Source organism: Peromyscus maniculatus, chromosome 22 (genome assembly GCF_049852395.1).
Source record: "Peromyscus maniculatus bairdii isolate BWxNUB_F1_BW_parent chromosome 22, HU_Pman_BW_mat_3.1, whole genome shotgun sequence".
In the NCBI taxonomy this organism is placed as follows: Eukaryota; Metazoa; Chordata; class Mammalia; order Rodentia; family Cricetidae; genus Peromyscus; species Peromyscus maniculatus.
Window position 1 is genome coordinate 53,375,036 of NC_134873.1, and position 15,919 is coordinate 53,390,954.

At 41.0% G+C, this 15,919-nt stretch overlaps 1 protein-coding gene across 1 annotated transcript in view; it reads right to left on the minus strand.

Annotated features, from left to right (window-relative positions):
* Positions 1–15,919, minus strand: part of Lrpprc (leucine rich pentatricopeptide repeat containing) — a 90,165-nt gene that overhangs the window by 13,096 nt on the left and 61,150 nt on the right. The window contains exons 26-30 of the mRNA XM_006986513.4: positions 15,035–15,103; positions 14,265–14,355; positions 7,344–7,486; positions 7,114–7,222; positions 4,182–4,308 (exon numbers count right to left, since the gene is read on the minus strand). Coding sequence (XP_006986575.1) covers positions 4,182–4,308; positions 7,114–7,222; positions 7,344–7,486; positions 14,265–14,355; positions 15,035–15,103 — 539 coding nt within the window. The remainder of the gene's footprint in view (positions 1–4,181; positions 4,309–7,113; positions 7,223–7,343; positions 7,487–14,264; positions 14,356–15,034; positions 15,104–15,919) is intronic.

Consider the following 15,919-nt stretch of genomic DNA (forward strand, 5'->3'; position numbering starts at 1 on the left):
GCCGGGTGGTGGCACACGCCTTTCTTTAGTCCTGGCACTTGGGAGGTAGAGGCAGGTGGATCGCTGAGTTCCAGGCCAGCCTACTCTATAGAGTGAGTTCCAGGACAACCAGAGCTACACAGGGAAACCTCATCTTGAAACAACAACAACAAAAACAAAAACAAAACCCAATCAACCAACCAAACAAAAAAAGAGTATTACTTACAGTTTAAAACCAGCCTGGCATGTTAACTCAAGACTTTAATCCTAGCACTCAGGAGGCAGAGGCAGGTAGAGCTATGTAAGGTCAAGACTAGCCTGGTCTATAAAGAGAACACCAGGCCACCAAGGGCAACACAGTGAAAAAGAAAAATCGTAAAAAAAACCAAACCAAACCACCAACAAACCCCCAAAATAACAACAACAAAAAAGCCATCTAAAACAAGACGATAAATCTTGTCTCTTAACTGACAACAATAAGCAACGAGCCTTTTGAAAACACGTAACAGCCTTGACTACTCTTCAAGAAGTTCCCTGTGTTTGATTCAAATCCGAACGAAAGTAGTGGTTAGTTTCAGGAAGAAAGTTCCCCATCTATTGCATACAAGAGGACCAAGCACAAGGAAAATGTACTCTAACCTGGCCAAGGCAGAAAAAGCACAGTCACTCACAGAACCTTTGACTGGGATCTTTCAGACAACACAGAGACATTGAATTTTGGATCCTAATCTTCAGTCTTATTTTTCAGTTGCCAAACAAAACTTTCAGTTAAACGACCATCCCCTTCTCTTCTCTGTGCTATTCAATGGGGCTAGCCACTAGCCACAGACAATATGCAGTTAATTATATTTTATTTTACACATTTCAACAGCCACATTAAGGCTGGTGGCTCCTGAAGTGGGCTGCACAGCATTTCAGACTTTTTTTTTTTTGAACTGTCAAAATAAAGAAAAGAAAGCATATGCATCATACAGCTTACCACTAACAGCAAATATTAATCTTTCTCAACTAAAGAAGACCGTAGTTCAAGGAAAATTCCCTATTTTCAGAGCAACGAATGGACTAATGCTGCTCCTTATGCCACTCAGAGAGACAAAAACTGACCAGCCCACTGAAAAAAAGACAGACTTAGCAGCGTTTCTAGACAGACAGACAGACACTGGAGCCAGGGAGAACAAGAGAAAGTGAGCACCGTTCTTACGGGTAAAGCAGGGCTGGTGGGAAGTAAGTCTCAGCTCCCTAGGAAAGCCATTTAGTACTTGTTCCCATAGACTCAGAATCACTTAGGATAGTACCCTGGACAGAGTAAGAATGTTACAGGCTATGGCAGCCTGTACGGTGGTTACCATAATAAAATCAAATGACCTGCACAAGACAACCATTATGAACAACAACAACAAAAGATAAAAAATCACTTTTATACTTATTTGTGTGTGTGTGTGAATGTGCATGTATGTGGGCACACACAATCTATGGAGGTCATAGGTCAACTTTCCTTCTACCAAGTGAGTCTGAGGCTGTCAGCCTTTACATGCTGAGCCTCCTTGCAGGCCCAGCCAATGATTTTTCATTCTGACAGCCGATACAGAGGTGGGAGGGGAAAAGACAGCCAGGAAAGGAATCCAAAGAAGTTGACATGCTTCCAGTAACACAACTAACTGGAAATGATTCCCAATCCAAGGGCTGTCCTGGAACTCTCTCTGTAGACCAGGCCGGCCTTGAACTCACAGAAAGTCACCTGCTTCTGCCTCCTGAGCACTGGAATTGAAGGTGTGCACCACCCCCTGGCTCTTTTCAGGAAAGGTACCCAAGGCAGGTTTCATCCAGGTCATTTTATTGGTTCAAGATTAAGGCCCTGTAACCAATCCCGTGAAAGGACCTGGCTCTTGGATTCTCTTGGGTCCACACAGCTACATAGAATGATCCTCGTAGGCTAACACAGCTGAAGTATAAGCACTCTGAAGTGTCCAAAGTCTTTCCTATATGAGGAATGTAAAAAGACCCAACTCAGAAACAGAGAGCAGAATGGAGGTTGCCCGGGGTGGGAGGATGGGAAACATGAAGCCGATGACTAACGTCTACCAGCAAGGCAAGGTGAGTTCTAGAGTCCTACCCGGCAGTGTCTGCCGTTACTAATGCTAAGAGGGTAGGTAGCACATCAGTAATCACACAGACTCAGAAACCCGACAATGACAATGACGATGAGGATAAAGAAGGTGGGAGGAGCTCTGGATGGTGATGGATATGTTTACGGCCCTGATGCCGGTGGTAGTTTCATTGGTATATACTTATCCCCAAAGTTAATGAGATGTATACATTAAATATGTATATCTCTTAATACGTCAATCATATTGTAGAAAGGCTTCATAAAAACCTAGAGAGGAAGAAAGCATATCAGCCTGCATTTCACAGGTTGTGGGCGAAGGAGAACACAAGAGCTATTCTTCCCCCATCCAGGCCAACTCCCTCTAGACCAAGACCTGCAGCACAAGTGCAGGAATGCCTCCCAGTAGCCACACCTGAGCAAACACATACAAAAGTGCACACCAGTGGAAATCAATATGCCATAAAATGATCTTCACTACTTGAAGCGCTTTGGTATTTTCCAGTCTATTTCATTGAGAAAATGCTCATGCTGCCCCACTAAATAGTGGTGACTGCAGTTTGGAACTATGTCAGGTCAGTGTGGCCTTCCCTGAGAGGAACACACAGCATTGAACACTCTAGGAGACAGGGAGCCGTGAAATACACATGATACATAAGACAATTCACCATTAAGGGTATGCTCTTACAATGTTTTAGACACATGACTCATTGATTGATTATCCTAGGTCATTCAAAATCAGAACCTTAGGCTCTGGGAAGAAGTCTCAATTGAGGCTACCAAGACAGAGTCACTTTGCACAAGCCCAATTAAGAAGTTCTTGTAGGGTTGGATGGATGGCTCAGAGGTTAATTGTTTTAGTCTGTAGTTATTTTAGCCTGTAATTCAGAGTTTGATTTTGTATATCTCAAGATTCAAACACCTGGCAAATATAAGTGCTTTGAAAATTCAGTGCTAGAGCTGGAGAGATGGCTCAGTGGTTAAGAGCACTGGCTGCTCTTCCAGAGGACCTGGGTTCAATTCCCAGCAACCACATGGTGGCTCACAACCATCTGTAAAGAGATCTGGTGCTATCTTCTGGCCTGCAGGCATACATGCGGGAAGAACACTGTATACATAATAAAAAATTCATCTTAAAGTTTGTGTGTGTCATGTGGTCCGCATGAGTGTGTACACACACATGCATGCAGGTGGAGAACCAGGCGACATCGGGGGTCTTCCTCAATTGCTCTCCACTTCATTTCCTGACACAGGGTCTCTGGCTGTTCCTGAAGCAGCTCATCAATTACAGCTAATCTTTCTAGCCAGCCTGCCCAGCTTCTACGTGGGTTCTGGGGATTTGAACCTTTGTCTCCATGTTTGTACAGCAAGGACTTTAACCACTGAGTCATCTCCACAGCCCCAAGAGAAAGATAACTAAGCTTTACTTTTGGGAAGTCTTTAGAGGATTTGGGACCAACTCTCACAATTAAATAGTTTTTGACTTTTTAGGTTTTCTTTCTTAAACGTTTAAGTTTTCTACTTGTACTTATCAACACAAAATTCTCTTCTGCTTTCTGCCTCCTTGTCTTTCCAAAATGACTTGTTTCAGAACACCTTCAGTAATTGTAAGATGGAGTTCACAATGATTTTCTAAAAAAGTAAGTAAGATAATTCATACCCTAGACCCTGTGGTGACAACTGACAGGATACCATTCAAATAATGTAAGCCATTAATTGAGGTGTAGATAAGGTCTAGAGGTAGGTTTTTCAATTCACAACTGAATAAATGCACAAGTCGGATGGAGTACATAAACAGAGGCAGGGTCTGAATGGGACTGTTGTAATCAACACACACACACACACACACACACACACACACACACACACACACACACACGGCCTGGAGGTGGTGGCAAACAGGCCTATTACCCCAGCACTCAAGAGGCAGAAGGATTTGCTGCAATTGCGGCCAGCCTGGAAAACACAGCGAGACCCTACTTCAAACAAAAGTCTCGTCAACGTGAGTGGCCTCTGATGCTCTTTCTCTGTGTGCAACCGAGACATCTCAGCAGTATTTGTGTACGGGGAAGGGCGTTACCAATGAACTCGTACTCACAAATCTTTCACTTGCATTGCTTGTGTGAAACTGTCCTTGCGCAGCAGCAAGCCTATCAGAGTGCTGTACGCTTCACTGCTAAATACAATGTTCTGCTTTTGAGCTCTGAGGAAGACATTATATGCATCTGTAAAAGAGAGAAAAGAAGAGGGGGGGGGGGGACAACGAGAATATTATTCTAAACTAGCAAAAACACAAGAAACACAACAAAAACCCCAAACTCTATATCCACCAATTCTCAGAGATGGGCACTGACCATGCCATCATCCTTCACACTATGAAGACAAAGGACAGCTATAGGAAATACTGCTCCATTTAAAATGACGGTGTCTGAAAGGGTTTCTTTTCCAAATTATTTTTTATACTTGCCTTAGGTCAATAAATTATGTTCTTGCTAATAAAAATGAAAATCAGCTCTTCTGACTTCAAAAGATGATTGCAGTTTCAAAATAAATCACAAAACATGTGTTAAAGTCCAAATAAACCAGAGGTATAATTTAGATTGAGGGGCGCAAAAGATTCACTTTCAAGCTATCTTTAATCTATAAGTGGGTGGTTACAATGGTTCATATTTCAACACAATAACATTAAAGTGAATATAGCCTATAATTCTAAAATTAGAAGATCAAATTATTTGGCTACGACAGGACTTATACAAAAACATACAATTTTCAAATATACAGATCTCTAACAAGTAAACTAGGCAACATTTGTTTGACTGATTAACAGTTTTATTTCACTTGTTCACAATAACTGTCAGCGAATGAAAAGATGTTACCAAAAGAAGTATCTACACTTTTCAGTCACTTACTTTTCTGAAATAAAACTGCTTGGCTCTAAAGAGCCAATTGAAACTACAATCCACTCTTCTGTGTATAAACACATCACAACAGAGATCGAGAAAAATGATCCACCACAGACGGCCCTCTAGGAACATAAAACTCAGCCGGAGAAAAACGCAATGTATGTAGATAGGTACAGACATGATGTTAATGATCACAAAAAACAGGCAAAAATAGTTGTGATTGTATGTACAAGTTAGGGAAGTTTGTATTATCCCCTCAGTAAAACTCAAGTGGTAATCCCCAAATCTTATTTAAAACTAGAAATTAAATTGGGAGGGGAAAAAAAGACAAGGTCTGAGAATATTTATATTAGCAGTGTCTTAGTGAAGGAGATTAGGTTTGTGTGAATAGTCATAGTCACGCAAGTTAATCAGATTTTAAATAAGCTTTCCAAAGCACAATCCCTTTTAGTGATCACATTACTAAGGGCCTTGTATCAAATTTTTAATGCCTACATAAACCAGGAACTAGCAGAAGGTAGAAAAACATACTCAGGAAGGAATTATATTAGTTAATGGCTATGACAACAGATACCTAGACTACTTTGTGTATTTTACCATCTGAAATGGGAGGAAATGAAATCTTTTCCCCCTTATTCTTTCACACAAATAAATATGTACTTTGATCATGTTCAGCTTCCTAATTCTCCTGTGTCATCCCTCTGATATTCTCACCTAATCACTTCTTCCCCACAAGCCCCAACCCTACTTTCACGCCGTCACCACTGTTGGGAGTGTGACCCACTGCATTTAACTGGGAACGCTGGCACCAGCATCGCATGTTGTTACTTAAGCAAGAGCTCCTTCCCAGGGCAGCACAACTGAGGAATAACTCATCTCCCCAGCAACCACTGCCTAGATGCTCTGGGAGACATGGGGCCTCGGAGTCTCTTCTCCTGAATGCCAGTATCACTAGCCATCACAAACTTTAAAACAAAGTTTAATAAAATACAACAAAATTTACTAAAAATAAATCATTTAAAATCATGGTACACAAGAGTGAAGCCATAAAAGAATACTACTATGTGCATGTTTTCTCTTACAGGGGACTACAAAATTAGGTTATAATGTTAGTTCACATTGTTTGTTGCGAAAATGCAGGCCAAGCACTATCTGAATATTCAAAATTAATAAACAAAACTAGAAAATCTAATATTGCATTCTGATACCATAGGAGCTGAGTTCACTACTATCTATCAACTGTTTATGTGAGCACTTCAAGGTACCAAACCCATGAACGACAACTATCCCAACAGATGCTACTATCAGCACTGAATTGTCTTTTCTAAATATAGAAGTTACTGGTGTTTTGCCTGCATGTACATCTGTTCGATGGTGTAAGAAGCCCTAGAAGTTGAGTTACAGACAGGTGTGGGTGCTGGGAATTGAACCCAGGTCCTTTGGAAGAGCAGCCAGGGCTCTTAACTGCTGAGTCATTTCTCCAGTCCTAGCACTGAATTTTCAAAGCATTTATATTTGCTAAGTGTTTGAATCTTGAGACATATAAAAATCAGTATATAACTCTGAATTATAGGCTAAAACAATTAGCGGAGTGATTGTGTAATATTTAATCACTTAGTTAAATGTTTTTGTTTAAATAAAAACCATCTTTAAAAAGGTAATATGTGAGTGAGGCATAATGGTGCATATCTGTAATCCTAGCACTTGCCCTAAGCTGAGGGGGGAGGGTCATGAGTCTGAGGCCAGCCTGGGCTACATAGTGAGACCCTGTCTCAAAAAGAATCCCAGTATTATCATTAACTCAGCCTCTCATGTGCTCATAACCGAAACCTGACAATTATTCTTAACATCTGGCCAGAATAACTTCCCTTGTTCTTGTTTGCATCTTTAAATATTTTATAAAGATCTCAAATTGACACTGACTTATAAATTATAATATCATAACTAATGAATTACTTAGTATCACCTGTATTATGCTGATAATTAAAAATTTCCCAAATATGCCAATACCTTTGCTGATCTAAATGCACTCGCCTGGAGCATATCTCCATCCAACAGCTGTCTCTGGTGTGCCAGACTCAGCCCACGTGTTGCATGCTATAGAAACAGGACCGTGTGTGTACTTACCTTTGCTCTTTCTCAATCTGCAGGCTTTCAACAACATCTTCTCAGTATTGGTTTCTATTGCTGAGGGTGATGAAGAACTCAGGGAAGTTCTGTCATCTTCAAACCACAACTTTAAAACAAAACAAAAATTGTTAAATCCAGCCACCTTTGCACCATAAAACTGGGCTAAACTAGGGCCCAGAAATGCACAGTAACAAAAATCTGCTGGGCTTGTGCTAAAGACAAATTACCTCGGGGACGTCGAAGGGAACTTCCTGGTTGCTGTTTTTCAGGATCTCTGCTAATAGTTGCAATGTCCTTTCACGAGGGATAATGTTTTCTTCTTGCATTTTATTCCAGACAGCATCAGCTCGCTGCCAGTCACCATTTATTTCTGGAGAATTTGATTAATCAAAAATCAATGACTATGCTAAGTAGAACTGGTAAAGGTTTAGGAATTCTTTCTTTAGCTTCAAGAAGGCATTGTTCCAAATGCTGTTGTCAAAGAAAGGAAACATTAGTGATTGTAGCCCAGAGGTGAGGAGATTTGTTGTGTATCTTTCTAATTATGAGCCACACTTTCTCTGCCAAAACAAGCAAACAGAAACAGAACTACACAGAAACAAAAATAGTAATAAACCACCCCAGGCTTTTATCCAAAGCTTGAAAATCATGTTGATAAAAGTTTGTTTTGAAAGTAACCGAAAAATCCTCAATGTGAAAATCAAAATCAGAAACAAGTTTGCAAAGATGATAAAAACATGTACACTGCCTCTGCACACCTCTGGCTCTTGAGTGGTTAGGAAGGCTCTGATGTAAGGAACACCCGGATGCCTTGGCTTGGGTGAGGAGAGGGCTGTCCGTATCTCACCTGCTGGTGAAGGATCTCTGCCCAGGTGTTGTACAATTCTGCTGACTAAGTTTTAGGGCAGCGAGAAGTCTCTTGTAGAGGAAATAGGTAGATGTATTTGCTGTGGGATGTTCTGTATGCCAAATGTGTTGCTCTGATTGGTCAATAAATAAAACACTGATTGGCCCGTGGCTAGGCAGGAAGTATAGGCGGGACTAACAGAGAGGAGAAAAGAAAGAACAGGAAGGCAGAAGGAGTCACAGCCAGCCGCCGCCAGTACAAGCCACATGTGAAGATGCTGGTAAGCCACGAGCCATGTGGCAAGGTATAGATTTATAGAAATGGATTAATTTAAGCTATAAGAACAGTTAGCAAGAAGCCTGCCACAGCCATACAGTTTGTAAGCAATATAAGTCTGTGTTTACTTGGTTGGGTCTGAGCGGCTGGGAGACTGGTGGGTAACAAAGATTTGTCCTGACTGTGGGCCAGGCAGGAAAACTCTAGCTACATGTCTTTGTACCAATAAGCTACTTACTTCAATGTTGTGATACCTAGTTTTCACAAATAACAATAGTCCTGCTTTAGACATCCGTTTGTTTGAATCTGTAAACGCATCTATAAGAAACATTAGGGAGGCAAGCTTGAACACAAGCATCCTGGAAAACCGACCGTTTCTACTTCTTACACTAAGAGGGAAAGCATCACCACTAAAGTTGGTGGCACCCCTAGATTCTGTCTCTCCAAATTCTGCCCTCCAAAAAAAAAAAAAAAAAGTTTTTTTAAACAACTAATGACTGCTAGAAGTACAAACTTTAACACACTTAATTAGAAATCAGCAACAAAGACAAAGATAAAAGGTGAGCAGGACTATCTTCATAGGCCACACACAGCTGCAACTCCTGGTTTTAAGTAGTGGAAATTAACCTCAAGTTCAGAGTGATTTTTATACACACTTGATTATAAAGTCAATCTAACTGACATAAACCTCACTTATAATTAGCTTTTAAAGCAATAGTCTTATAATTATATCTTCCTTTTATCAAAATCTCTTCCTGTAATGTAAAAACCTAAGTGTTATAAATATTTTAAAGTTAAAAAATAAACAAACAAACAAAAAAAACCCCTCCAAGCCCTAGAACCCTTACTTCGAGGGAAGCAAGCCCTGGAGCAGTTCTTCTGGGCACAGGTGGGGCAACAGAGGGGGCTCCCGGGTCAGGGTGGCAGTGCCGTGCACTCTGAACAAGGGTCCATCTAAAGCCAACACAAGTATTCTAAGCGATGAATACAAGATGGCTGGATGATTTACAGCTATCTGCCATACAGACTACGAACCATTAGAAGAGAATTTTCTTCTTTTAAAACAGGCAAAATGGCTGAGCTGGGTATGGTGGTGCACGTCTTTAATCCCAGCACTTGAGAGGCAGAGACAGGAGGATCTCTGTGAGTTCGAGGCCAGCCTGGTCTACAGAGAGAGTTCCAGGACAGCCAGGGCTACACAGAGAAACCCTGTCTCGAAAAACAAACACCACCCACCCACTAAAAAAAGAGAGTAATGGAAAGATGGCTCTGGCTGACAGCAATCAGGTCCAGAGACCGGAGCCTGACTGTAGCTTTAGCTCTAGGACAGGGACATACACACTGGACACAGACTGGATAATTGGAATATCAAAAATAATAACTGAAACAAAACAGGTTTTAAAAAATTCATGAATCCATTTAAGAAAAAAAAAATCAATTTTGGAGGTTTCAAGGACACCAAACTCTTACAAACTGTGAAAATAAAATATAAATATTTGTGTTTTCCATTGAATTTATTTCTTATTGTTAAAAAAAAAAAAAAGCCCCAGAGTGTAGGCTGAATTCAATGTAGAGTTCCAAACAACCCAGAATGCAGTCAAAATAGTGAGTGATGGAGATCACCAAACAGAGAGCTGACAAGAACATCCTGGAGGCAGGAAGTCTGCAGACGGAAGTGCACAGTGACTGTTTCGCTCTCAGCCAGCAACCTCCGATGCTCTGTGAATCTTCAGAGCTCACAATATATCCATTTTACTAGCATAATAATGGAAGAAGGAAAGGCCACAGAGCATGAAATGTCAATGACTACATGTGCCTGAAGGAAAATAAAATAAATAACTTGAAGTAGAATAAAACACTAGGGCTGTAAAATTATAAAAGCCACAGTTGAGGAATTTTTAATGCAAAACAACCAATCAAAGGCCGCTCTTTTAGGACAGCAATCTATGGACACAAATGAACGTCTACTTCTTTATTTATGAAGGCAGCCGGGCCTAGCTCGGCAGTGCAAGACCCTGATCCCAGGACTCAGGAGACAGAGGTGCTCAAGGCCAGCCTGGTCTATACCTGAGTTCCAGGAAAGCCAGGGGACAAAGCAAGGCCTGTCTCAATACAACAGCAACAAAAAGAAAGAAAACCAAAACACCACGTACAAACTGAAGTACTTTCAAACTAAGAAAATGTTGATAGGGTGACAATGGCATTAAGGAAGCTTCCACTAAAAACATGTTTAAAAAGACAGGACCATTAGCTCATCCACTGTCTGTAGAAACAGAGACAGCTGGATAAAATGACCTCCATCAATAAAATGGCTACCTTCCACTTCAGTAGCCAAACGTGGGTGCTGGTATAAACAGAATAGAGCATTACTTGGTTATAAAAACGAAATCTCAATCACTCTTCAGCCTTCAGAAAAATACCTGGAATTCACTGACATGGAAATTAAGGGTACAAACCAAGATTTAGGTACACAGAAAACTAAAATCTATTCAAAGAAACAGGGGACTAGTAAAATGAATTCTAGGATATCCAACCAGTATATTAGTACTTATAGATGATTAAAATGGAGAAAAACATTGTACCTGAGTAAAAAAAAAAAAAAAAGTAATATGCTCACATTAAATAATAGTTTTAACATAGGTCGTGGTGGTGCAGGCCTTTAATCTCAGAACTCAGGAGGCAGAGCTAGGTGGATCTCCATAAGTTCAAGGCCAGCCTGGTGTACAGAGTGAGTTCCAGAACAGCCAGGGCTACACAGAGAAACCCTGTCTGGAAAAACAAAAACAAAACAAATAAACTGTATACATAGTTTTTACACAGATGTGCATGTTCTTCAAGACCTATGCCTGTATATTCACAGCTATTACAGGAGTGACTGGGAAAGCTATTTCAGGATTACATAAAACAGGAGGGAAAAGACAGTCATCCTCAAAACATTCTATTAATACTAAATTCTGTGGCTTTGAGTTCTTTTTCTGTTCTGAGTTGGTTTAAAAGATTTGGAAAACATTTATTTCACTGTGTAAAACATGAGTGCTAGATGAGCTGAGCAAGGGGAGGTTGGCTTTAGAGACGGGAAGGAACCACCCCAACCACACAAAACCAAACCAACCAAAAGAACAAAAGGCAGACAGGACAGCCATCTGAAGCGCTGAAGCAGGGGACTACCTTACCCTGTCACACTAACTGGCCTGTTTCAAGACTTGGCAATTCCCATTCTCACTTATCTCCTTCTCTGTGTGTGTCTGTCTTTCTCCCGATTTCTCACAAGGTTAAAATAGTTCAGTTTGGGTTTGTTAGCATGGATCACCAGGCTGAGTAACTTCATTTTGATTTGGTCTCTCAGGCCTAGTGCAGAACACTAGCGTGAACCAATGGCCTCCTATACAACTCACAAAACAGCGAGAGCACTAAATCGAGACCACTAAAGAGATCATTTTATGAACCCACTGGACTCACTCACACTCAAGGGACCACTGAACACTACTCACCTTTCCACAGAACCAGACAGCATCACAGCATGTACTATGTTCCTGGTACCATTTTGATTGTTAGGATGCCCTCAGTTTTAAGAAGGAAAACTATCAAAAAGAAATCTTTTGCTATATATATAGCATGGATTTTTACTCAATTTCGGTTTTACTCAATTACTGAGCAAACCTCAATGAAACATCTCACTATTAAGATAAGAATACATACTCTATCAAGCTGATAATAGAAAAATAAATAAATTTTAAACAATTAAAAAATAAATAAAAATAAAAGAAAAATTTGAAATATTAAACAAACATTTTACTCAAGTTAAAAAAAGGGAGAACTAGGGACCCATCATTCCTCTCTACATTCTATTCTTTCCCTTGTTTTATATATTTTAAATTTTTTTATCAGTGGATTCTGCTGGAGTATCCGCAGCAGATAAGCACTGGAGGGCCCCTGTTGCAAATCACCCTCTGGAGCGATGGAAGGATCTTTCTACTAGCACGTGGAGGAGACCCGATCTAGTGTTGGTGTGGCCCCGGAGTTTGGTTTATGTCTTTCCTCAGGACAATGAGGTTCCTCTTTGGATTCCTGAGCACTGAACGAGGCCTGTGGCTGCTGCTGAAGCCCAACATGACAGACCTAATGGGTCTCCATGAAAAAATTTACCCTTCTGATGCCAATGGAGATTGAGAGCCCAATATGGCCAGCTTTGGCAAGCATTAATGTAAGCCTAGGAACTATAGCTATGAGATTGGATTCTCCAGAAGAGCTGCCAGCTAAAGTCATGCTGGGATCAAGAAAAACGGGCCTTGGCGGTTCATGTTACTGGAGTTGTATCCATGCCAGTGGATGTCCACACACTCCAGAAGAGAATGTGACATCGCTGCTGCCGCTGTTGCTGTTATAGCAATGGCGGCGACCGCTGCTACTGTTTCTGGGATTACCATTACATAATTGCTTACTACCGCTAGCATAGTGGAGACCCTGGCAACAAAAGTAGCTACCACAGTTAGTTTATCTTTCATTCTATTGGGCATGATAAATTTAATTCAGTAGTTATATACATCTTGATTGGCTTTGAAAATTATAAATTTATAAACTCAAGTTCCAGTTGCTTTTGGGATACTATCTTACAAGGACTCCAACATACAGTATGGCTTGATAAGGAAGGGAATGGCTCAGTTGCCTTTAGCCTACTGGCGATGGGTGAGATAGGACCTCTGTTGGTCTTTTCTGTGTCGAAAACAAAGTGCCACTTTGAGATCTTTGGCAGCAATTAACCATGCAGCTCACACACGATTGAGCCTGTATGATAATGAGTCTTCAGAGACGGGTAATGCCTGGGGGGCACTCACCAACCTAAGACAGAGCACCTGTGTGGCCTGGGCAGGCATCTCCATGAAGGGTAAGGTGACCTGCTGATGTCCCACGCAACCCAAGTCAGAAGCTCATTTTTTAATAAAAGGGGGACCTGCAGGGCCCTGGCCCCCGTTTTGGGTAACTATTGCCTTGCTTGCGGACCTTGACCTTGATATCCTCCCTATGCTAATTCCCTGCCGGGTTCAACCCTCCTGAATGCTTAAGGGAAGTTCCTTGTCTATGTATCCTGAATAATGGGTGTTAACAGCTTAGATGCAAGATTGTAAAACATCAGTAGTGAATTTCTGCCCTCCAGGGTCCTCCCATTGTGCTGTAAGCCTGTATTTAACCTCCTACCCCCTTCAAGAAAGGACATTCAACATTTAAAATTTAAAAAAAAAAAAAAATATATATATATATATATATATAATTGAATGAATACTGCGAATGTAATCTATGAATACCACAAATGTGATTAATATCATGAGTGTAAGTAATGAATATCATGAGTGTAATTTAAAAAAAAAAAAAAAGATAATTTAAGGGGCTGGAAACATGGCTCAGAGGTTAAGAGCACTGGCTGTTCTTCCAGAGGTCCTGAGTTCAATTCCCAGCAACCATCTACAATGGGATCTGGTGCCCTCTTCTGCAGGCAGAACTCACTGCATACATAATAACCAGACAAACAAACAAACAAATAAATAAATCTTTTAAAAAAGATAATTTAAGGTTTTAAAATGTATAAAAAAAAAAAAGAAAAAAGAAAAAAGAAATCTTTCTTTCCATACCCACCCAATCTCAGAGTCCGGCCCATCCCTCCTTACACAGGCAGGATCTGTCAGGGTACACACAAGTCTCCCGCCTGTAGGTGTGGACGAGTACAGAGGATCTTGAACACATGGCTGTGTCACCTGCCCTTCTGGGCTCCAGGAGCACAGAAGAAAATGACTGAGCAGAGGACTTGGCCTTCTCATTACTGCAGCGAGGACCAACAGATTTATAAATACTTCTCAACAACATCTAGTGATACAGTGCCATGTTCTGCAGGAGGCCAGCTAGCCTTCACTTTGGCCCATGCTGAAGATGCCTGTTTGAATATCCCTCAGACTTCTTCAAAGCCCAATATTCCTTCCCTGCTGTGGCCTCTGCAGACTGGAGGGCCACCTGGAGGAGGACTGTTACTTACTGTGTAGTTTTAGTAAGCTGTAGTACATCTGGTCTCTATCACATTCAAACAGCTTCTGGGTCAGCTCCACCAACTTTTCAAGAGTTTCAACCTTAAAAAGATTAACAGATAGATTTGCACAACATACGAAGTGTATTTTACAGTTAACACAAGCAGTGGATGAATGTTATCCACAGGTTAACTCTACCAAGAGACTAAGTGTCAAGCACGACCTGCCTAACTCCACAGAGCTGTGCACCAGAAAGTAGCTAAAAAACCAAATCAGCCATGTTGTGAATATTTTACTATAGTAACAAGGTGCTTTAAAGTTTAAAAGGCCCTTGAAATCAAACAACACAACACGAGTAACTAAGTTACAGACTCCAAAGAGATTCTTGATGACATAGAACCCGAGGCAGGTAACAGTGGGGAGCACACAGGTGGGACAACCCTGACAGCGAGCTGCCTTGTGCCAGGGCTTTGCCTCTGTGATAAGAGCAGACGCAGTGAGCTTGGAGAGAGGCACCTCCTCCTGCCACAACACACTCTCCACTGCCGGCTTGCTCAAACCAAGTAGAAGGCGGCAAGTGCAAACCTCCAGGGCCCAGACCAGCACTCCAGCACCCTTGGACTTCTACTGTACCCCCGGGGACACAAACTATGCTGTAATTTCTTTGCAGGAGCACTGAGCAAACACTGTGTCCACAAGGACATCTAGGGAATCCCCAAATGCCGGCACTTGCTTACTCCTGAGTTTTAAGTGCTTCAGACATCAGAAATCAAATACTGACCTGATTATTGGAAATGCATCTATCACAAAACCACTGAAGTCTTGTAGGCCGAGCTCTAATGCCTGGAGTCTGAAAAACAGAACCACCACACAACACGTAAGATTCGGCGTAATTCTTCCATGAAGTCATTTTTTTCCTCTAATGAACTCGCTGCCACATATGTGCTAAAGGGAACTTACAGCAGGATCCCACTGTTACCACAGACCTTTAAGCATATAATGGAACCTGTGTTTAACGGATATCTACAAGACTTAGGTATTTCAAGATGCGCCTTCCCAGCTTAATATTCATTCTATAGTCTTCTCGTTTTATGTGTTTGTTTGTTTGTTACTAGGATTAAACCCAGGGCCCTGCATGTCATTCCAAAAATCTTTAAATACTAAAATGATTCATTGTATTTAGTTCTGGGAGAAGTAATTAACTGTCAACCCAAGAATATGTCAAGATAAACACACACATGCACATGCGTACTCACCCCCCAACAAAACTCCACTCCCTCACTTCAACATCCCAACAGACTCAAACTTACTAATTTGCTATGTAGAACCATAAACAATTCTTAATTTTAATAAAATCCAGCAGCTTTCAATTTTAGAAGAAACATACTTTGATGAAAGTACTATACCAATCACTGGATGTGCTGCCTAGCACTTAAAACCAGCTAAGGACTTAACATTAGTGTAGTCTTGGATTATTTCAATAACTGAGATGTATGTTAGTTATACACTCAATTAGACATTCTGAAGGTTTAGTCAGTAACTCTGGCTTCAAGCACATATTTCACAATGTTGGATATTGGAATAAAAGACAAACCATTTCAACATAATTCCAAGGATTTGTACCTGTAATGATAGCATTTGCATCATCTGTAAGAGGGTTTCACCA